At 37.1% G+C, this 23,842-nt stretch overlaps 1 protein-coding gene across 4 annotated transcripts in view; it reads right to left on the bottom strand.

The window, feature by feature from the left end:
- LOC139122446 (heparan-alpha-glucosaminide N-acetyltransferase-like) overlaps positions 1 to 23,842 on the bottom strand; it is a 381,449-nt gene that overhangs the window by 60,413 nt on the left and 297,194 nt on the right. For 2 of the 4 annotated variants that reach the window (XM_070687822.1, XM_070687823.1), the window contains one exon: positions 19,447 to 23,234. In XM_070687822.1, the coding sequence (XP_070543923.1) occupies positions 23,059 to 23,234 (176 nt within the window). In that variant the 3' untranslated portion in view covers positions 19,447 to 23,058. Of the gene's footprint in view, positions 1 to 19,446; positions 23,235 to 23,842 lie in introns of those variants that run through there. The other 2 variants (XR_011549472.1, XM_070687819.1) reach the window with 2 other exon arrangements.

Genomic DNA, 23,842 nt, shown 5'->3' with positions numbered 1-23,842 from the left:
CCAAAGGACCAAGAATTTCGACATGCAGGTGTTCATTGTGATCGATCCAAAATATGTACTGGATTATTTATATAGCCTACTATTCTAACAACTAGTCGAGTTTACAAATAAGTCTACGTTATTTTCCACAATCCAAATTTTCCAGCATAAACGCTGCAAGCATCGTACGAAACATTTGACCACGTACGTCGCGTCAGGATGCAAGCATGATAGAGTTCACGCGGCCAGCATAGCAGCACAACGTATTCCAAACAGCGTGCACCATCGTTAATCACGCCGGTTCTGTCACTTTTAACGTATCAAAATAACCCTTAGATCGGTCAGATTATCAAAATATTCAGTCATTTGAATATCTAGCCTTTGATCGACCGATGATCGACGGCAGAGTTCCTGCATCATGAGCAGACTGAAGTGATGGCGTTGGACTTTGCCAGAGCTTAAATTAGCATGCGTGAAAAAGTTTAAAGATCCCCAGTTTGTATACTCCGGTCTCTGTATGGTTTGGGTAGTTTCGAGACACCCAAACAATGCAAATGTGTTACGAATGCATGGTACGATGCGATGCGGCTTGCGCGCAGCTACGATTGCCAACCACAAATAGTTCATTGATTGTTCTCAGCTGGGAAAGTAGGTTTAAAATAGCTTCTAATTTGTAAAAAAAGGAAATAAGAAAACCACCGAGAAGAGAACAAAGAGTGACGAACCACGGTCTAGACCATGGTCGAACACATTTCAGCAAGGTTTTTGTCTGTGCATGGAAGTATAAAATGTGAGACTACAGATGAGTCGGTTGATCATAGATTTGTCGTATTGACGAACTGCTTTTTTGGTTTTTCACTGAGTTTGCGAATTTAATTAATTTTCAAAACCTAAGCAATTTTTTAATACCAATAGTTTTCTTTGATACTTTATGGACAATGCTTTGGATAGTCAGGCAATCACTGTAATTTTATCCCGATCACCAGGTAACACGGTATATACACCAGTTTTTGAATCATGTAAAAAAACATAGGGCCAAAGTCCCTGAAGCTACTATAGACATGGATATAAAATTAAGTATTTCCTGACTGTATGAAATTATCTCACTTAGGTCATCCTAGGGACTTGTAAACCAAATATTAAAGCTGTCTGACCAGCGGTTTTGAAAGAACAAGCAACTCAACAGTTGACAGAGCTATGCTGTGTTATGTAGAGAATAACCTTTTGTGACACATGTATTGATGAAGAAGGTGGATATCTTTGATTAACATTGTAAGTGAGTTCTGTTGAATAAGTTGAGACTGTACATACTCAGAGAAAGCACACTGAAGAGACAAATGATTGAAACTTAAGAAGTTCAAGGTCATCAAAAGCATTATAAGGAATCATGTTACACTTTCATTGCACTGTTTACACAGATTGCATAATTGCTATAAATAGCACATGAGTAATCTTACAGCCCAGCTTTACCATAAAAACCCTATCACTTTGACCACTCTTTTAATTGACCACTCTATTTTTTTCCTCAAAAAGTAATTTTATTTTATCCTTACCAAGTCAACCATAAATGGAAATTAGAACTTTCTCTATCTCTATCTCTATTGACTATTTTGAGCAATTTCTTTTAGATAACATACAGGGCACAATAAATGACGGTTCAGAATATGTCAAAGTTGGGATTCAGGAAAGTTGCCTTTACATGTTTTAATCCTCCAAGATGGTAAGCATTTCACTATGAACTGTCAAAAAAAGTTGAACTTTCTGATAATTCTACACTAAAATTATTTTGGCTTTGATGATTTCCTAATTAATTCAATTATTTAAAATCATATTAATTATTTTTTCTGGGTGATTTGATAGGGTTTATACAGTACAAGAATTACATACAATGTAAGTCAAATTTTGACCAAAAATGACCAAAAAATTCCTTAAAAATACACATTTGCATATTTCATCACAATTTGAACAAATCTAAGTTGGGTTACCCTAGGGACCTGTATACCAAATAACAAAGCTGTCTGACCAGCGGTTATGAAGAAGAAAATTTTTTACAAAAACACCTTTTTTGGCATTAATTTGCCTATTTTCAACAATATCAAAAAATTAAAAAAAAACAGTTTCTCAAAATCATATTTTTCATCTACACAACAAATATCAAATCAGTAAGTACTGCGGTTTTCAAGATATTTGAGTGGACGGACGCCTCACAAACGGACATACATACATACATACATACATACATACATACAGACTGACGACGGACGCCGGACGGATACCCATCCCAATAGCTTCTATAGACTATAGTCTATAGTAGCTAATAAAAAAGAGGAACAACTATGGCCAATAATTAGACTTTGATGATTGTTTCATGACATGTTGTGCAAGTTTTTTTCCAAGAACTCTTTTGTTGTTTGTGCCACAATAAAAGTTACAAATAAACAGATGTTTGTTTGTCCCTTTCTATTGAATAAAGAGAAGGGTCCATTTATTCACCAGCATTCATGAAATATAGATCTGAACGGAGTTAAGACCAATTTTTGTTTAATACATATTTTATTTTTTTAATTGAAGGACAGACAACTTTCACAAAGGACCTAGAGTTTTACTGTGCTCCTGGTCATTATTATCTGCAGCTATAAAATTGGCAGAAAATGTGCTCAGCGGTTTATATGTTGAGGAATTAAAGTGTATGTACAACAGCCCTGGCCAAACATTTAGATATTATTCCCTAATATTTTTCTTCGTTCAGCGAAGGAAAATACGAGTGACGTAAATGACCGTGTCACCACGAGTCGAAGACGAGTGGTGACACGGTCATTACGTCACGAGTATTTTCCGAGCTGAACGAAGAAAAATATTAGGGAATAATATACTTATCACATGCACAAGCCAAGAATTCGTTATTTTTTGCAAAATAAAATAAGTTTTCCATGACGATTCCGCGTTTAAACTTTGAACTACTTTAGGAATAAATATCAGTACGCTGTGCACAAGTTGTCAATCATTTCCAGTCGTCCGTCGTGTGCGTTAGCGCTCACGTTCGTTCGTGTGTGGAGCAAATGACAGCTCTCGGTCTACACGTAGGCTATCTTCCGCAAAGTTATACTCTATTTCAAAGATAGCATAGTCCTAGAAATTTATCACAGACGAAGATACGCTATTTTTCGGGAACAAATATCGACTGAATCTCGACGGCGCGAACACTGTAAGGTCGCGCCTGTTTGCAATGCGTACGGGGGTCCTACTAATTACTGCCCGTCACTGCCCGTCAGGAAATTAGCCTTCCAATTACTGTAATCAGTCGATATTTCAATACCAAAGACCACTACTTTTTGTAAAAACGAACGAAATAATATTCCAAGATCCGAAAAATGTTGATTTTCGAACGAGTAGCAACGCTAATCGTGTGATCGTGCATGCATCACCATTTGCCATACATACTGCCTGTCGACGTCCGACCACTGCCCATCACTGCCGTCGGGAAATTTACCTTTCAACGACTGTAATCAGTTGATATCTCATATCAAAAACATTACTTACTATACAACCAAACAAATAGTCGTCCCAGACCCCAACAACGTTGATTTGCGAACGAGTGGCAACGCTGATCGTAATCGATGGGTTGCTTGTTTTTTCAAAACCGCTGGTCAGACAGCTTTAATATTTGGTACACAGGTCCCTAGGATGACCTTAGTGAGATAATGTCATACAGTCAGGAAATACTTAATTTTGTATTGATGTCTATAGTAGCTTCAGGGACTTTGGCCCTATGTTTTATCGCTTTTGATGCCCAAAAGAGCATGGAAATCTCTGATACTTCCATTCAGTGCATCCTCCATGTTTCTAGCATTCATCTAACACACGTTTCTGTTCCATAACTCATAAAACAGTCCAAAATGCAGGATTGGTGTACCTTTCAAAACTACACATATGGAAGGCCCCTACAATCAATTAGTTGAAAAAGGGGGTCAACAATTTCCCATATCTGTCTAACCGCTGATCTGTTTGGCACCATTTTGAGGAGTCGGAACCTTGAACATGGTCTAAACATCTGTACCAAATATCAACCCAGTCTGTTCAGCAGTTTTTGACTTTTTGTCGTTTACGGAAAATTTTCACTGTCCGACATCCACTCAACCCCATCACAATAACATAATGACCGTAGTTAAAAAATTGATATAAGGTCAAAAAAAATAAATTGTGCTGTTCCAATAACATGGTTTTCAAAAATACGGTAGGTAGGTAGGTAGGTAATGAGGGATTTTTTTTCAAAATATTTGTATTTTTAAATATGTATTTTTCAGGGGTTCAGGGTGATCAAACACTGGCCACAACATTTTCAGGAAATATTCTCACACATATAAAATTATAAAAACATAAAAGACATCCTCATTCAAGCAAAAATCAAATGCAAAGTAAGAAACGTGTGATTTTTTATGGGTTTTTTTCTTTTTTACTGTGTTCACATAGCTCTAAAAAGTTTAGGGTCGGGCGGGTTAAAAACATGGTAGGTTGGGTTATCGGAACAGCACAATCTAAATGATCTCTAAGAACATTTGAACAAAATTTAAAAGCCATGCGCGAAGGAACCTTTCCTGTACATACAGCATTTGAAAAAATATGGAATTGTATGGGCATTTTTTGCAAATTTCAAATGTATTAATTTTGGAATCCCCAGAAATATTTGTGCCAAATTTCACAGCAATTGTACAATTGATTTTGACCATTTTAGATTTTTTTAGCTCTTTGTATTTTTTAGAACAAGCACAATTCATTTCATCATAATATCATTCTTGAACCATGATGTATATTCACAGCAAATACACATACAGAATTGATCTCAATAGGTGCCTGTTCTATAAATATGTGTAGATGAGTTAATAAGAATGTAAGCCTCAGTATGCACTTTGTCGTATTGTATATATCTAAGTGAGAGCATGTATGGATGCAGTGTCAAGATAGGTCGTAAGAAATTGATTTAGCATGAGAGATACACATGTCCAAGTGTATTATATATTATAGCCCATTTAACATGGGACCATTTGCCCAATGTAAGGAGGGCAAATGGTCTCCTGCCCCGAGGGTACATAGAGTCCCTTGTTTGGGCTATAATGTTTTTATTACATGCCTCTCTTACTCAGTTTGCACCAAAAATATTTACGTTTACTGGCAAATTATAGTCAAATGCTTTATTTTCATTTTAGACGAAAAACAGTTCAAAATAGAACGATTTTCATCATCGAAAGGCGCATTGATATGTTTAAACTACTGTTATGCCGTTTATCAATATTTTTATGCGAAATTTTCCAAAAACCAGATTTTCTGTGCAAAACATGAAATTTCAAGACTTTTTCATCCAAAAGTTTTCAAGTTGAAAATAGTTCCGGTTCACTTTCAGTCCAGTGATGACTATGCAGCCTGCGAGGTCATCGGCGAGTAACCGTTGAATCCTATGGAGCGCGCGACGTTCGATATACGAGGCATGTAATAAAAGTCATTGTGAGTGGCAGAAAAGTCTTGCATATTACTCGAGTTTGTGATATTTTGGTTAGAAGTATGAATCACCACTGGGGTGAATGCCAATGACCATATGACATCTTTTTTCTTTCAGGTCAATAATTTGGCCGTTGTATGTAAAAACTGTCCATAGCTGAAAGTGTGTGACTGCATAGAGCAAAAATTGCTATACTCCACTTGATTCTCAGATTATAGTCTTACCACAACTCACTTTATTATGTAGTTTCATTTTTAAATATTTGATTGGTTTCCAAGGCAAGTAGAAAATTAGATGAACAAAATGTGGAGTAATTAATGGGAATTCTTCCAGGCAAAATTGCAAGCAGGATCACATTTTTGATACATAATTACACTTTTTGCTGCTTAACTTGACAAATAAATGAGCAGGCTATAGACAAGTATTGTTACAATGTTGTTTATTTAAAGAATTGAATGGAAATTACTGAAGGCATGAAAAATATCTGAAAAATTCTCATGTTAATGTTGACAAGATATGAAGATAACTGAATAAGAACATTACTGGGAACAAAAAAAACCTGAATCAATAAAGGATATTATACTCAACTACACTTGGAATGCAGTCAATCAAATGCATAATTTAAATTTCAACAATAACAAAATGATGTAAAAACTGCCTATCCAGGTGCTCATATGTTCACAATAATTTTAGCAATTGGCAAGCTTGTGTGATTCTTTTGTCTCAAACAAAAAAATTTTATTGCAACAGCAGGCCAACCTCTAACCCCAACACATCAGAAAAGATAGCAGAGCTCACTTAGCCATCCAATTAGCCTCATACAAAAACTTTTAGCCAGTTTGAGTGACCATTAATTATCAATAAAAAAGGGTGAAAATTACTATAGTCCAAAACATAAAGAAATGTGAGGGTATGATACATGTTGTTGACACACAGCTCAATGTATTACACTCATGAAAATACACAAAAACAAGTACAAAATATTTTTACTTGATATATGTTTCATCTGATTTTGGAAGACGCTTTCAAAAGTGACCTTCGGTACATAAAACAAACATTAATATAAAGTGCCATCAGAGGTAATCTTGGTCGGTATTGATATTCCCAATGTTTGCTGGTTATAGATCTCCAAATTCTCTGTAATAGCCATTAAAAATATTTTGTTGCCATTGGTAAGATGTCAATTAGGTAGCAGGAGTCTTGGATTGTAAAACTCACTGCACACTGAACACGCATAGACGCCTCCCACACCAAAAATCCTGACAAATGTCCACTGTAAACTGTGTGAGAAATCCTTCCTTTCTTCTCTTTAATGCGCTCTGCTGACAACAAGTACAAACACATATACGATTGACACAATTTCCACGGAAGGGCCAAACTATTTCTGAAAACAGCACAGTATAAAACCTGAAATGGCTGGGTGGCCTGGACTTGACTTTTGGGCTGGACCTGTGGACTAGAAATTAGGAGTTTCAAACGTGCATCTACATTGTACTTTTATTGTAGACAAATATCTTTAGCCTTACATTAAAACTTGAGGACTGGGCTTGCACATTTTTACCAAAGAAAATCAATATGTCGAAAATGAAAATTTCAAAATATTTAAAATGTCTTAAGCACACCAAGTTGACACTATTCATGAAATTTGAGATCGTGATTCATGCAGCGTTACAGTTTTTCCATTTGATTTTCCTGCTTTGCATGCTATAGGTAAGCTAGTTGGACCACAGTCCCTCTATCCACCAGTCTGTAAATGCCAATTGTAAAAGGTGTCAATCACCTGGACTACACAGCCAAACTGCAACATGGTCACACGATACCAGTGCGTCACTTGGTTAGACCTGTGTTCAGTGTCTAGACGTTTGTCCTGTCTAATCTTCACTCTTTTTGGCACTATAAAATGGTTTCTGCATCTATCTATGACACCAAGATAGAAATAACCATATCCTGAAAACCAGTGTTTGTTTTTCATGATCCTTCTCCCATTGTAAATGATGATAATGAGCAATATTTTCTGGGGTTGACCGCTTTGAGAGTGTTGATAAAGCACAAGCAACGGCTGGAATCACACCGGAAAATTTGTCGTCCCTTTCTCTTGCAATGCTACAATTCAGTGCCCCAAAATATGATCTAAATATGTTTTCAGTGTTATATTCTGTGGAATTATATCTGTTCACAGAGTAGAATAGGATAGTGGACTGCCGAAATGCGTGTAGATTTTACTTGCATATTTCACATAGAGCGTCAATATGGCAAAGTAAATGCCTTTTAACAGTGCATAAATGTGGAAATATATCACTCACAAGTCATTGCTGATGACACAGTCCCCAAATGCTAATGGGTACTTTGATTACAAGTCCTTGGAGAGGATAGAGTCCTGTTCATTAATTGGGTCTATGATTAAAGATGAGTTCAATGATGGTGAAAATGTTAAAACAATATGGGCTGCCACCCCAATTACAAAAAATCATTAAATAAGTCAACTAGTAATAAATTGACTGGATGTTGCCAAACATTTTTGCATTCTATTATGACACTGACAGATTATCACATGTACCATATTTCATACACAATACTGCTAAGTGTCAATGAATTGTATGACAGCACTTTGAGATCAATATTTGTACAAAATTTCATCAAATTTGATGAGCTGCTTCTGGACATACATGTATCACTCTAATTTGGAAAGTTCAGTGAACAGGGTTTTACATGACGCACATTTCTGCGTCCTATACGTATAAAACTGGATGCAGGACTCCTCAAAAACTAAACCATGCGTCCCTTGGAACGCAGAAATATCTGTTGCTGGTTGTTATCTCGCAAAGCTGCTGAACACGTAAACACATCCCAGTAGACCTGACCGACCCCATACTTAAATGGAGTGTCCCACAGTGCATTGGCCTCCAATGCTTGATGACCAATGGTATACACGAAAACAAATTTTATCAGTGTATAAAGTGACTTTCAAAATGTAAACTGATTTTTAATTTGTTGATTTCTTTTTCGCATCGATTAACCCTTTGCAGCCCAGCTCATTTGCATAACAATGTACAGTGGAGACCAGAACTCCCCACTCAAAAATTAAAATATTCTGTAATCATTAACAGTGTATTGTTTATTCCAAATTTGTAAAAAAGTGGCTCAAAACTGACAACAGCAACCTGAAATTATTTTAAAGCTTATAAAATTTCCTTTCCAATGATATATTGCTTATGGGGAATTCAAGAAATTTTCTTGACACTTTTCCTCATCAAATGAAGCTGGCAGCTGATTTATTGCGCAGTTTTACACTTTCCTTTTCAGGTAAGAAGTCCCAGATGAAATAAAAATAAACAAAACACATAATTTGAGTGTTTCTTCTTTTTTTACATGATGTTATTTTGAAAATCAATGTTTTTCTAATTTTGCAATTGTTGTAGCATCATAGAGCCGAGAATTTGCCATACATATTATTATATAACCAACCAACTTGTGCAAAATATCATGGCACATTGAGGAAATGTTTGCATCATTTTTAAACGTATTATAAAGTAAAAGTAATATTGAAGACAAAATTATCAAATTTACAACAAAATAAAAGTATTTATTTATTTAAAGTGTCTTTAATTCAAAAAAATGAGGGTACGATAGTTCTCTTTTTGGCGCCTGTACCGTGTACGTCCGCCTTTCTTTCCATCCAATAAATTCTGGGGATCAAAGCTCAGACAGTATCCGCTAAGCTTAAGGGGACAAGTAAGCATCTAAACTTTGAAATACTACTTGACTGGCTTGGCTTGCATGTATTGGATCATATGGCTTTTGAATTTTATCATAGCCTAATCAATCAACAGCTGGCGAAATGACCGTAATTTGCGGGAAAAGAAAATTGAACGCCTGAGGTCAAGATGAGGTCGAACTTTGAACATACGATCATGCACGGTTGAGGTCACCGGCTGGCACATCGAGTTCATTATCATTGACATGAAATTACTTCTGATATAGGTTCTTTGGCATTACTTTTGCGATCCCCGGTACTTGTAATCTGTCGTCTGTTGACCAGTAGTTGTTTACATCTGGCATGGTGTGAATTTCGATCAAAATATTTTGCTATGAACGCCCGCATTTCATCAACCTTCGTCTCATACCAGTACTGGTTTACGTCATCGCCGGACCATCGCGTAGTGGTTGATTTCATCGACAACTTTTTGACGGAAAGGCGGCAGAATTAACAGAAAAAATAATCTATCGGCTGAGCTCCGATGCCTAAACTATGATAAGAACCAGATTCAGCGACCAGAAAATTCAGAAGATCAAAATTTCCTACCATGAGGCGACCCTATGAGATCTCACACTATTTATCGGGCGCTTCCGGTTATAGTTTGCAGCATGTACTTGCCGTAGCGCTGCATCGATCTCACCTACGTCAATGTCACTCACTGTTTCTACGTCTTGAAAACGGAATCAACAGAAAAAATAATCTACTGGATGAGCTCCGACACCTAAACGATGATAAGGGCCAGATTCAGCGACCAGAAAATTCGGAAGATCGAAATTTTATACCATGGGACGACGATGGATCTCACGCAAGATATCGGGCGTTTCCGGTTACAGTTTGAAGTCCTAAAACTGGAGTATTTGCCGTAGTGCTGCATCAATCTCACCAACGTCTATGTCACTCACTGTGTCTACGTCTGAAAAGCCTTCAAATTCCTCCTTTTCGTCATTGTCAAGGAAAATTCTTATGATTTAGGTATTCGAGCGACCGACATTCGCGATTTTTCAGTGAGGGTTAACGCTACGGCAGGACGTAAACAAGAATTTTAAAATTCAACCTTAGCGACGCGTCCGAGAAAACATCGATCAATTTTGTGCAAAAACTTTTAATGGCAACCTGTATATTTATGAGCAGGAAAATGTAGCCTAACATTTGCTTAGTACGTCATCAGAAAATGTTGATACGTTCATCACGGAAAACCGTTACGTTTCCCGCATTTTCAAATCGACCCGGAAGTCTGGAATGTTCGGGCGCTTTGGCCGCACCCCCATAGGGCGTTTGAGGGCGCTCTGGACTGCAAAGGGTTAACACATGTTTATGCCAAGACAGGCCGATCTGCGAAATTTTTTCGCCGGCCGCGGCAACCAGCACAATGCAGGTTTGTTCGAAGCTGAAACAGCAGCTATGCCATGCCATACCGATACAGGTCCCCCGGCAAAATCAGCAAAGTTCCAATATTCTAAAGATCGAAACGTTACGGAATGTGATGTTTGAAAGAGAATGTTACATGTCCGTTCACGGTCGCTATTCTAATTTTCAACATTCAACTCTCACTTGTCATCAGGACTCGAAAAGTCATCTCACAAGTGTTAAAATCCTAAACTTGAGGTTACAATTTACCATAGGTCACAAATCTGCAGAGGACCGGCAAGTGCAGGGTAAAGTGACGAACTTGAGTCGTATGCTGCACAATCATAACTACACTCAGTGTGACAGTTTTCAGACAGGGTAGTGAATTTCACCCAAAGCCACGCCGTTTCATAAATGACGAGCACTACGAAATCTTATTACCTAGCTCTGCATGGCAGGGCTGTGTGTTACCGGCGTTATACGGCCTCCCACCACAGCCCTGCAGACTGATATAGAAAAAACCGCTGGTCCACCTGCAGAAATACGGCGGGCAGTTTATCCGCCGAAAACAGCCGATTTTGAATCCAAAACTTGCATTGATCTTCGTTTTTGAGTACACCCACCTCGCCTAGGTACACGATGTGCCCAGCCGCGCTTGTAAACTTACGCAAAGCCTACTTTTCTCTCTCTATGCGAAGGAAGCGTTCGTAACCGCCGCCATTGTTAATGTCATTCAACCCATGAGCACTCGGGCGAAAACCAGCCTTGCTTACAAAAGAGCATCGCGATGTTGCACACTATAACAAATATCATTTCTAACCACCACTCAGCTATGTAGAATCTACGATGATCATTTTCTGTTGACAAAATAATTTTCTTTTTTTCTCGTCAGGAGTTTTATATATTTCACAATTTTCTCTTGTTCCACTCCTCTCAGAACGTCGACTTTAGAAGCTCGCTATCGCGGATGCTCTTTTGTCTGCAAGGCTAGTTTTCGCGCGGAGGCTCATGGGTAGAATGACATTAACAATGGCGTCGGTTACGAACGCTACGCTCGCAGAGAAAAATTGGCTTTGCATAAGTTTACAAGCGCAGCTGAGCACATCATGTACCTGGGCGAGGTGGGTGTACTCAAAAACGAAGGTTAATGCAAGTTTTGGGTTCAAAATCGGCTGTCTTCGGCGGAGAAACTGCCGCCGTATTTCTGCAGGTGGACCAGCGGTTTTTTCTATATCAGTCTGCAGGGCTGTGGTGGGAGGCCGTATAACGCCGGTAACACACAGCCCTGCCATGCAGAGCTACTTATTACCATACCCTTTTGAAACTTTATTGTGTTTATCTTCAAACTGTTAACATGACAGAAGTGGTATTAAGGGAGTAAAAGTTTCCAAATTTTGACCCCACGTTGAGAGCGTAGTAATCAGACGTCATATTTTTAATGTGATTAGGGGTTAAATATTGATAATTTGAAACTTCAAAACCCAATTTTCAATTTCGATGTGTTTAGAAAACTATATATAAATATTTCATGATAATTAGTTATGTTTAATCCATGGACGACTCAATAAATATTTCGACGTGTGTGGCGCTTACCTACGGGACACACGGGCTATCTCTGTCTGTTGCTTTTGTCACCTTGTATTGTACGGTCTGGCTAACTATGCCAAGTTTGTCGTGCCCAAAATAGCTTCTACCCCCAAAAAACTATCCAAAATGGAACAGCAGCATCACCTGACTCAATATGGGGTTACATGACTTGTAAAACGCTATCAATATGGAGCGAAGTGACAACAAACAGCATGTCATTAAATGTCCGAAAACTGAGGTCGTCTGAAAACTGTCACACTGAGTGTATACTGTTTGCCTGATCACTAAACGTGACCATCGCATATGATGTATTCACAGATATCAGCCATCAACAGATTTTGAACGGCTTATACATTGGACGGCTTAGACATTGAATATTGCAAACGTCCTCAAACAGTGATGGAGTTTGAAGAGTGTACTGAATGTGTGATCGAGAAGTCCCTGATTGATAGTACACATGCGAGTGACTTCATTGATAGAATGTTGGATGACACTTGTGACATTACAGTTCATAAGAAACTTGCCATATATATTCGATATCTTCACAACAGCGAGGCGAATGTTTCTTTCCTCTTATGTATTCTTGTGAAAAAAATTGGGACCCCATATTTTGATGTAGGACCTTCATTTTCTAACACCAGGGGTCCCAGGGACCCTCAAAAATAAAAAGTGATGTAAAACCCTGAGTGATAAGGAAATTAACAAGTCATTGACAATGACAGAGTCCCCACTTGTTAATGGGTACTTTAACCCTTTTCCTGCCAGCACAAAACGGTCAAGAAGCGCCACTACTTTCTTTTGTTATAGTCCGGGTTTCGATTGGGCTGTCTGTTGATTTTACTAATGGGGATAATCCCTGATTATCACGCGCGTGGTGGAAGGTGTTAACAGTTACGTGCATAAAATTATCGTAAGCAGAAACTTAATTCTCCCAGAATGCATTCTGATTATTGTCTGCGCATGCGTCTTAAAGGTCAAAGTTTATTTACATCTACCGTCTTCTGAGAGAGATCACGTGGAGTGACGCAGCGTGAGTGACGTTATGTACAAGTTCGGAGACGATTTCGTCAATTTTGACGACTCCCATGTTGATTTGAACTTCATTTTGGAAGATGGAAATCCATGACAGAGAGTTCGGCGCCCAGGCATGGGGAGGTTGTGTCATCAAAACATCACGACACTTGTAGGGTTTCTATATTCGAAAGGTCCGTAAAATCAAAACATTGGGTTCAGCAGTAACATGCATCCATAAGAAAGAGCATATTCCGTAATGAATATGATGGAGCGATCGATAGGGACGCACTTGACACCTCTGAACGATCGATAAAGGAGAAGAAAAAGGGGAAAAAATATTGCACTATTACCATAACGCCAACTCTTAATGGGTCGACGCACGGCCGACGGGAGCACTTTACAAAAACAAGGTCATCGTAAGAGTTCCTTGATTTCGTGTATTGAATTTTGTTTAAAACGATTAAAATTTCAAATCAAACTCTCAAAGTTTGGAACTGAGGAATTATCATGTTAAATCGATATCAAAAGCGAGTTAAGGAGGACATTCAGGATTTTCCTATGTACTGCAGATACGACTCGTCAATCCTAAGCGACGCCATTTTGTTTTCAGTTTAAAAAATAAAAGCGGCAAAAAAGACTAGTTTTCTTGTCGAATTAGTTTTCAAAATAAGAACACAACATGATTCCCTATTTTTTCGAAGTCTTTGCCTTGTTAGGAGGTGCATGACTTACTTTTTCGATGAAAGGCGAAAAAACAAACGGGAGAGTAAAATTCACAGTGTTTCCGGAATGACATGGCGTCGGTCAAGATCACCTCATGGCTGACCTCAGCCGTAAAACACTATCCAAGATATCTTGATAGTGACCCAGATCTTTAAGAAACTGTTTTACTCATCTTCTCACGTAGACACAAAAGTCTTCAAATACATGTGAACAAGTCATCGTTGATGACACAGTCCCCGCTTGTCCATTTTGTTATAATCTTTGGTGTCTAGGTAGCTGTAGTCTAGGTAGCTGTGGAATGACATTGATGCAACGGGTGCATCAAGCCTGTGACTTGCATAATAAAGTAATCTGGGGAACGTTCAATAAATGACTCATCTCTGCCGGTAATGACCACTCAAGGAACTTTTGATTACATCACACATAACGATGCCCTTACTGCCTCCAGTGTCATGATTGGCACATACTATACACATGGTTTGGTGGAATTTTCGAAATGGTATGGGATCGGGTATGTTGTTGTAATCAGCCTTTTGGATCATATAATGAAACAATTTAATGTGCACAAGAATGCAGCCATAGTACTTTATCTTCGTATCACGTTTGAACAAAATCAGTCCATCGAGGGACTGTGACCTATGTTTATGTTTCAAAGACATAAAAAAATCACACCAAAATTTAAATCAAATGGCTGTTTATTGACCATATGGATCATAGCACAAAATTAGTAGACATGCATATGTATGCCATAGCACTTTATCTTTGTACCAAGTCTCAACAACATTGGGTAAAGAATATTTGCATATGATTAAGCCTCAAAGACATGAAAAAATCCAAAAATGACCATCTGACAGCGATATTGGAAAAAAATGACAATCTGGCAGCCATATTGGAACATGTCACGAAGTAAACTGACATGTGCGATCTTTGTGCCAAGTTTGGACAAAATGGGTGTAATGACCTTTGAATTATGATTCAAAGACATGCAAAATTCCAACAAAATGGCAGTTCTGCAGCCATATTGGATCCTATCCCAAGCTTAATTGATACATGCATATGTATGCCATAGTGCTCTGCCTTTGTGCCAAGTTTGAACCAAATCGGTTCAAGGATGTTTGAGTTATGGTTCAAAGACATGAAAAAATCGCAAAAAATGGCCGCCTGTTGGCCATATTGGATCATATCACAAAATAAATTGGTGTTCATATGAAGGGCATAATGTTTTGCTTTTGTGCCAAATTTGAACAGAATCGGTTCAAGGATGTCTGAGTTATGGTTCAAAGACATGAAAAATCGCAACAAAATGGCCGCCTCACGCCCATATTGGATCGTATTGCAATATAATTCGACATGCATATGTAGGACATAGTGTTATGCCTTTGTGTCAAGTTTGAACAGAATCGGTTCAAGGATCTTTGAGTTATGGTTCAAAGACACGAAAAATCGCACACAAAATGGCCGCCTCGTGGCCATATTGGATTGTATCACAAATTTGACATGCATATGTAGGCCATAGTGTTATACCTTTGTGGCAAGTTTGAACAGAATCTGTTCAAGGATGTCTGAGTTATGGTCCAAAGACATGAAAAATCGCAACAAAATGGCCGCCACAACGCCATATTGAAACATATCGCGAAATATTTGACATGGATATGAAAGCCATAGTGTTATGCCTTTGTGCCATGTTTGAGCAGAATGTGCTCAAGGATGTCTGAGTTATGGTCCAAAGACATGAAAAATCGCAACAAAATGGCCGCCACGCGCCCACATTGAAACATATCGCGAATTAATTTGACATGGATATGAAAGCCATAATGTTATGCCTTTGTGCCCAGTTTGAGCAGAATGTGCTCAAGGATGTCTGAGTTATGGTCCAAAGACATGAAAAATCGCAATAAAATGGCCGCCGCTCGCGCCCATATTGGATCGTATCACAAAATAAATCGACGTGCATCTGTAGGTCATAGTGCTATGCCTTTGTGCCAAGTTTGAACAAAATCGGTTTAGCAGTGTCTGAGAAACTGTTGATGACGGACGGACGGACGGACGGACGGACGGACACACGGACGGACACACGGACGGGACCCAATCTATAAGTCCCCGCCGGACTTCGTCCGCGGGGACTAAATAGTGCAGAAAGATGGAAATAAAGTAGATTGATGGACTGGAAACCGGAGTGGGACCGTATCACAAGACGCCGCTGAAACAAGACGCTCTATGACGTCATTCGCTTCCTGCATCCACCGCAACGCGGACTGTTGCAACTGTGTAGGTGATTAGCATCTTTGAACAAAAGTGCTTTGTGACCGTTTGTGGCGGGACCGTGCTGCCAGACTGTATCACTTCCCCATTAGCCAAGTCAGTAAAAAGTGGTATTGAGCCAAAACATGAAGTATTTGCACCCACTTGGCTTGGTATTTTATAGCATCTTTAGTCCAAAAAAATCAAGTTTACAATATTTATGTTTTCAACAGCCTTCAAATGTACAGTATTATGTTAAAATACAGTACACCATACGGAATATGTTGTGTTTCATTAATTTTAACCATCTTGACCTGGTGGTGAAATATGGCCTTGGTAGGAAAAGGGTTAACTACAAGTCCTCTGAGAGGAAAGAGTCCTCTTCATTAATTAGGTCTGTGATTAAAGCAATGTGAGCTTAACATCTGTACCAAGTTTCATGAAATTTGATGCAGTATTTCTTGACATATCAGACTAATTACAAAAATTCAATAATTGACATGATACTGCTACATGCCGTTAAACAAATTGATGTGCATATGTATGACATAGGTCAATGTCCTTGTGCCAACTTTGAATGATACTGGTGGAAATATGTCTGAGTTATAGCTCTGTACATGGAAAAATCGTAACAAAATGGCCACCAGGCAGCCATTATATTGCATTGGACTGTGAAACCAAAAGACATGCATATTTATGACATGATAGGTCAATGTCCTTGTACCAACTTTGAAAAAATAGTGACAACATCACTGTTCGCTCCCATATAGTTATCAAAACAAGTCAACAATTGTATGAAACATGGACATACATACAGACAGACTGACATACACAGACTGGCACAGAGTGATGACATTGACCCCAAGTGTGCCTTGGCCCATGGAGAGTGATAAAGATACAACAAACAGCTGAATGTAATGATAAAATAGTTAAGTATAGGCCTATACAGGCACTGAGAGTGAATACGTTACAGCAATTTGATTAGTTTCTTTTCCTTTTCTACTTCTGTGATAATCTTTAAGACAATCAATCTGCAAGGCAGTTTATGTATTGACAAATATGTTATCTTTTACAAGCACACAGCAAACTGTTCTTGATTTTTCATTTACAATATTTGACATAGACTGAAATACATAACATGCAACCAATGTTTACACTTTGCCCATACATCAGATACATGGAGAAATTTCAACATACAATCATCAACTCAGAAACCCTAAATGGAAAAGTAAACATTGTTTTCTTCCAGAACAGCTGGTGCATCCACATCTGGAACAACTTACAAACTTAACCAATTACACAAGGATGATGACACAAGAGATAAAGTTAAACTGTGGTGAACTTGACTATTCCGTTCAAAACCTTACCGAACTTGACATCTTAAACTATAATACACTGCATGCTTAATTGTGCACAAAAATACATTGGGGTGGACCATTTGATAAGGGGTGTCTGGAAGATCGATGAGGTATATTATCTTTTTTATTCAATCCATTGTACATTCTTTTTTCCCCACTTTCCCACCTTTTCTTTTTGTCAAACCTTCTCTGGCTGAATTTTTTATTGGCATTTGTTTGGAATGTTTTCAAAATCTGCCAGGATTTTTTTACCGCATTTCAACACCAAATACAGTTTAACACATCAAATGCTTACTAAATCACCACATTATATTCTCTTAGTTCCAGTAGGTATAAAATTACCAAAAAAAATCTTAAAAATACAGAATGAAAGATATCCCAGTAAAACAGAGAGTTTCACAAAGTTGCCCCCAAATTTCAAAATTCCGGATTTCAACTTAATTTCAATATATCTTATTAACAAAAACCCTAAGAACCAGTTTACTAAATATCAAAGCAATCAGACTGGTAAATTTTGAGAAACAAATTTTTTGACCAAAAATGAGAAAAATTGCCCCCAAATTACAAAATTGCAGATTTCATCCTAATTTTAAATATATCTAATTAACATAAACCCTAGGAACCTGTACACTAGATATCAAAGCTACCAGATCAGAAGTTTTAGGAGAAAAAAATTTTGACCAAAAAAGGCAAAAATTGCCCCCAAAATAAAAAAAAATTGCCAGTTTCAACATACCTTCAATAAATTATATTGAGATTAATCTTAAATACCTGTATACCAAATATCAAAGCTATCAAATCAGTAGTTTTTGGATAAAAAATTTTTTATCAAAAATTGGGAAAATTGCCCTAAAATTACAAATATGACAATATCAATACAATTTGTACAAGCATGACTGAGTTCATCCTGAGGAACATGAATATCAAGTTTCATAGCAATCAGACAAGTGATTTCAGAGAACAGGAGTTTTTGACTAAAAAACGGAAAAAATACCCTAAAAATACAAACATGCAAATTTCATCCAAATTTTTGCACACATAATTTAGAATACCTAAAGAAATCTGCATACCAAGTTTCAACCAAATCTGATCAATGCTTACTGAGTTTTAGCCATTTGCAGGATTATTCCTTTTTTCCCCTCATTTGCATACTTTTGGCACTGACATGTTCATTTGAACAAATTCACATCTCCACCCCTAGTCGCACCTGTACACCAAATACTAAGACAGCAGGTGCAACAGTTTAAGAGTTTTTGACGTGGACGGACATACATACATACATACATACATACATACAGACGACATTTTTCCACCTTATAAGAATACCTCCCATTTGCATATATACATATGCATATATGGGAGCTAAAAAATCAGTTGATACATATCCAAATTATGGCTCAGGACATGAAAAAATCGTAACAAAATGGCCACAAGGCAGCCATATTGCATTGGATTGTGAAACCAATTGACATGCATATTTATGACATAGGTCAATGTCCTTGTACCAACTTTGAATAAAATCGGTTGAGACATGCCTGAGTTATAGCTAAGGACATGAAAAAATTGTAACAAAATGGCCGCCATGCGGCCATATTGGATCATATCATGAAACAAATTGACATGCATATGTATGATATAGGTCAATGTCCTTGTACCAACTTTGAATAAAATCGGTTGAGATGTGCCTGAGTTATGGCTCCATACATGAAAAAATTGTAACAAAATGGCCGCATGGCGGCCATATTGGATCATATCACGGAACAAATTGACGTGCATATGTATGATATAGGTCAATGTGCTTGTACCAACTTTGAATAAAATCAGTTGAGATGTGCCTGAGTTATGGCTCTGTACATGAAAAAAATTGTAACAAAATGGCCGCATGGCAACCATATTGGATCATATCATGGAACAAATTGATCGCATATGTATGATATACTCAATGTCCTTGTACCAACTTTGAATAAAATCAGTTGAGATGTGCCTGAGTTATGGCTCTGTACATGAAAAATTGTAACAAAATGGCCGTATGGCAACCATATTGGATCATATCGTGAAACAAATTGACGTGCATATGTATCATATAGATCAATGTCCTTGTACCAACTTTGAATAAAATCGGTTGAGATGTGCCTGAGTTATGGCTCCGTACATGAAAAAATTGTAACAAAAATGGCCGCACGGCGGCCATATTGGATCATATCACAAAACAAATCTAAGCGCATATGAATGACATATGAAGTAATCCATGTACCAAGTTTGAATGAAATCGCTCAAGGCATCTCTGAGATATCTGCGTGAACGGACGGACACATGCACGCACAAACGGCAATGTGAGCTCAACATCTGTACCAAGTTTAATGAAATTTGATGAACAATTTCTTGACATATCAGCCTAATTATGAAAAATCTTGGTGCCTCCGACTAATTACTACATTTCAGAAAATAGAATCACAGGCCTTCCACTTAAATTAATTTTTATCATGAATACCAAAACTCAGGTTTTTACCCCAAAGATTCACCCTGTCATCCTTCAAATAAAATATTGCTACGATACTGAACTTGAGATTCTCTGCTTTTTGAAAATATACAATATGAAGGGTTTTCTTTTCATCTTATATGAGAAATATTCCTTTGAAAAAATCTGTGTTGGCCTTAAATCTGTTAACTTGGTTTTGTTTTTGTTTGACTTTAACATACACTTAATCAGACCTAATCAGATAAAAATAATGCAAAATCATAATATTAAGGTTGTCTTAAAAGATCAAACTGTTCATAATATCATAAATATATAGCTTTAGTTATGTACAACCAACAAACTGCTCAGAACATAAGGGTCAAGTCCTTTGTGTTACATGAAGATCATGATGTCAGGGAAATCACAGCAACATTGCTGACATACAGAAAAGAACATTGTATTATTTGAGTCTAGCCTTCAACTCTACTCCCTATGACTCTCATACATACAAATAGTATTTTACCTCAATACATTTCCAATATGCCACACAAAAAGAAACCAGTGGACCATGCATCAACCCCCGTAACCCACTCACCCAAACACAATTTGACTTAATTGCCTCCAGTTATACCGCTTTAGAGCTAAAAGAGCTTAAGTTACATCAAGAAACAAAATATTGAAAGAAAATGCATTTTCCAAATTCCCAAAGAAAAAAATTTCCTTGATAAAAAGGAGTTCAGTCTTTTATGTGGTTTACGTACCATTGAAGTTCCTCTAGGTTACATATGTCTTTTCCTATTGGAAGTATTGAGCTTAACCCCTTGACTACCTTGAATGCTGGATATATCCGGCGCCATATTGAATTACCATATACCCTACGGTAGGGTACCTTTAGTGCCGGAAGCAAATGTCATGACCGATGACCTTTACCCTGAAAGGTCAGGCTGATCACTGAATCTGATGAGTGTAGTCTGAAGCTGATTGATGTCATTTACTTTCCAGATTTTTATGGTTTGTTTTTTTTTATGAACTGAAATGTTTATTTATTGAAAACAAATGATTAATATGTAAATATGTTCTATTAACAGCAATATTCTGTGAATAAAACTGGAGGAAATATAATTTTTTACTGTAACTCAGTGAAATTTTATAGCAGTCATATTGCCAATATGACTGGTCACATGACTGGTCATGTGATTGGTCATGTGATATGTTGTTCCCTAAAATGTATTTTACATATTGTGAATTATTTTTTAAAAATCATAACCATTTTAGATGCATGTTTCTGCAAGGAAGACATAAAGCAGGTATTTACAAATAAAATATGTTGATTTTCAAATACAGAGTTATGTCAAATGCTGATGTTTGTGGTTCATTTACTCTGCCTTTTGTGAGAAAATCTTAAATAGGTACAACTATAAATAAAGTAAAGGGTAGTTCGTATTACATATATGTAAAGACAATGCCATGAAAATTGCAACTGTATTCAAATTTGCGTCATTGTATGGATTCAAAACACGTCCTGATGCTTCAAATATTCTTCCCCAGCATATTCTTTGCCAACTCTGGTCACATGAGTCATGTGACCAGTCACATGACCTGGAAATACAAAATTTATGTATAAAAAATACCGTCAAGGACAGTGTGCTCACATTCGGTTTGAATTGGTCCATTCGAGAAATATTTAAACCAGGAAAAACAAGAATGACAATAGCAATAAGGTCTCCAACTTAGGTACTGGAGGTCATCTTTAGGAACATGCATATCAACTTCTATAGCAATGGGACAAGCAGATCCTAAATACATAAGCAAATGTCAACAACAAAAAATAGACAGAGAAGGTTTGATAAAATGAAAAGGTGGGAGTGGGTAAAAAAATGTACAAGGGATCTGGTAAAAAAGTAATGCTACCTCATCAATCTTCTAGACCCTACCCTCTCCTGAATATCAAATGTTCCATCCCTTGGTATTACATCACGCCAGATGACAGGAAATGAGTTTTTAATTAATGCGATGAGTGTTATCATTCTAATGTAAACAGCATTTAAGTTCAATACAGATTGTGAAATGCCTTCCACTGTGGGCGGTGATTACAACATCTGGAATTATCCCGGATCCAAATTTCTCATCAGTTCTTGTATGTCTTACATAGAAAAGTTGAAAAAATTCATCTCAGCTTTGTTTTATGGATCAAATTTTCCTACAAATTGATACCAAATATGACAAAATTATGTTAACAGCCTTCGAAACTGTCTCACAACATATCTTGGGTTGGTGTAGGTCATTTAAGTCACAAACAGAGAAATTTACCTAAAATGTACAAATTTGGGGGTTTCCCAACACTTTGAGCAGAAAATTTATCTAATAACATCCCTCGGGAATTACAAAGCTATCAAAGTGAGAAATATTATGCTGATTCAGAAAATATATGGTTTATTGGTACTTACTTAATTTTTACTCCTAGCAGTGTTGATGCAATGACCACACCCCAGATTTTATCAATATTTACATAAGAGGCCTGGTATATAGGAATACATTGACCTTGGTAGTCAAGGGGTTAATATGTTCTTATGCATATATAGTTCACTTTTTCAGATATGTTTCTCGAGAACTTACACTATAATGATACGGACAAAATTGGTAATACCTTGTATAGCATTAAAAACTATATGCTCATCATAAATCATTATTTTTGATAAATATGGACTATAATTTCATATTTTTTCTTAAAGTGGACTAAAATATAATTTCTTTAAACAAGAAATTCATGCTCTAACCCTACTAAAATGACCTTGCCTTATCTCTGAACACATGTCAACATGAAAAACAATAAAACATGCAATTTCTTAACATGCATAATAAGTTTCTCCATTAATGGATCACAGTTTACCCTAGTCACAACTTCTCGCATAATTCTTTTCAAAGAATACGGGACTATAGCAATACATACATAAATGTTGTGTCTGCCAGCTACATATAGGATGATGGCACGTGTAAGAAAGAATCCTTACTGTACAAGAAGCCACTTAAATCCCTGGTATTCTTGATCACAGAGTATATCATCCTGACTATTGTTGGAAACAGTTTCACTAAAATATGGCTATATCTTTAGGAAGATTTTCTTGTAATGCAGATAGATTGCTGTGAGTACCCATAGTGATGTACCGGTTAAGTCTGCAGCCAGATTCTCACCATGTGTTTCACTAGTCTTCCACTGCCAGGGAAAATAGTTTTTCATCAATTCATGTCCAACGTATAAAAGTATCGAGTTCATTCCTGCAACAAAAGTTGACATAAGGAAGAAATAGTTTTATATCTGTTCCTTTTGAACTACAGCTACATATTTATGCAATTTGTAAGAACTGCCCTTTAGAAATGCCATTATCATCATGGAAAGTGATGATAATGGGCCCGATGGGAGTGGATCTATATCCTTTGAATAGGAACCTCTTTTATTATAATCTAAAATAAATGGTAACTACTATGTAATCATAGCTGGCAAATGTGAAAGTTGATTAAACCAATTGATAATTGCAGCAGTTCACCAAAAATTGAATGTGATTGTCAGGAGTTGGAAGATGCAGCGTTTTCTCCAGGTTTCTCTCACAAGAGGGAATGTCACCCCACTCGAAAATTTAGGGGGATTTGTTTCTCATAGAGGGAGACTACAACAGATTATGCAAATTTAAGTCAGGCAAATTAAGTTTCTTTTTCACCAGTATGCAGTTTGTCTAAAATCACACAATACACACCCATGTTCCTTTATTTTTTCCCCTTAATAAATGTTCAATAAATTAGACGCCTACATGAATCACTCAAATTTCATTCATTTTTAATAGTTCCAACAAAGTTTTGTACTCTGTTGATAGTATTTCAGCTGTATC

This window comes from Ptychodera flava, chromosome 22 (assembly GCF_041260155.1).
Source record: "Ptychodera flava strain L36383 chromosome 22, AS_Pfla_20210202, whole genome shotgun sequence".
NCBI lineage: Eukaryota > Metazoa > Hemichordata > Enteropneusta > Ptychoderidae > Ptychodera > Ptychodera flava.
This window is presented reverse-complemented; position numbering and strand designations above follow the sequence as displayed.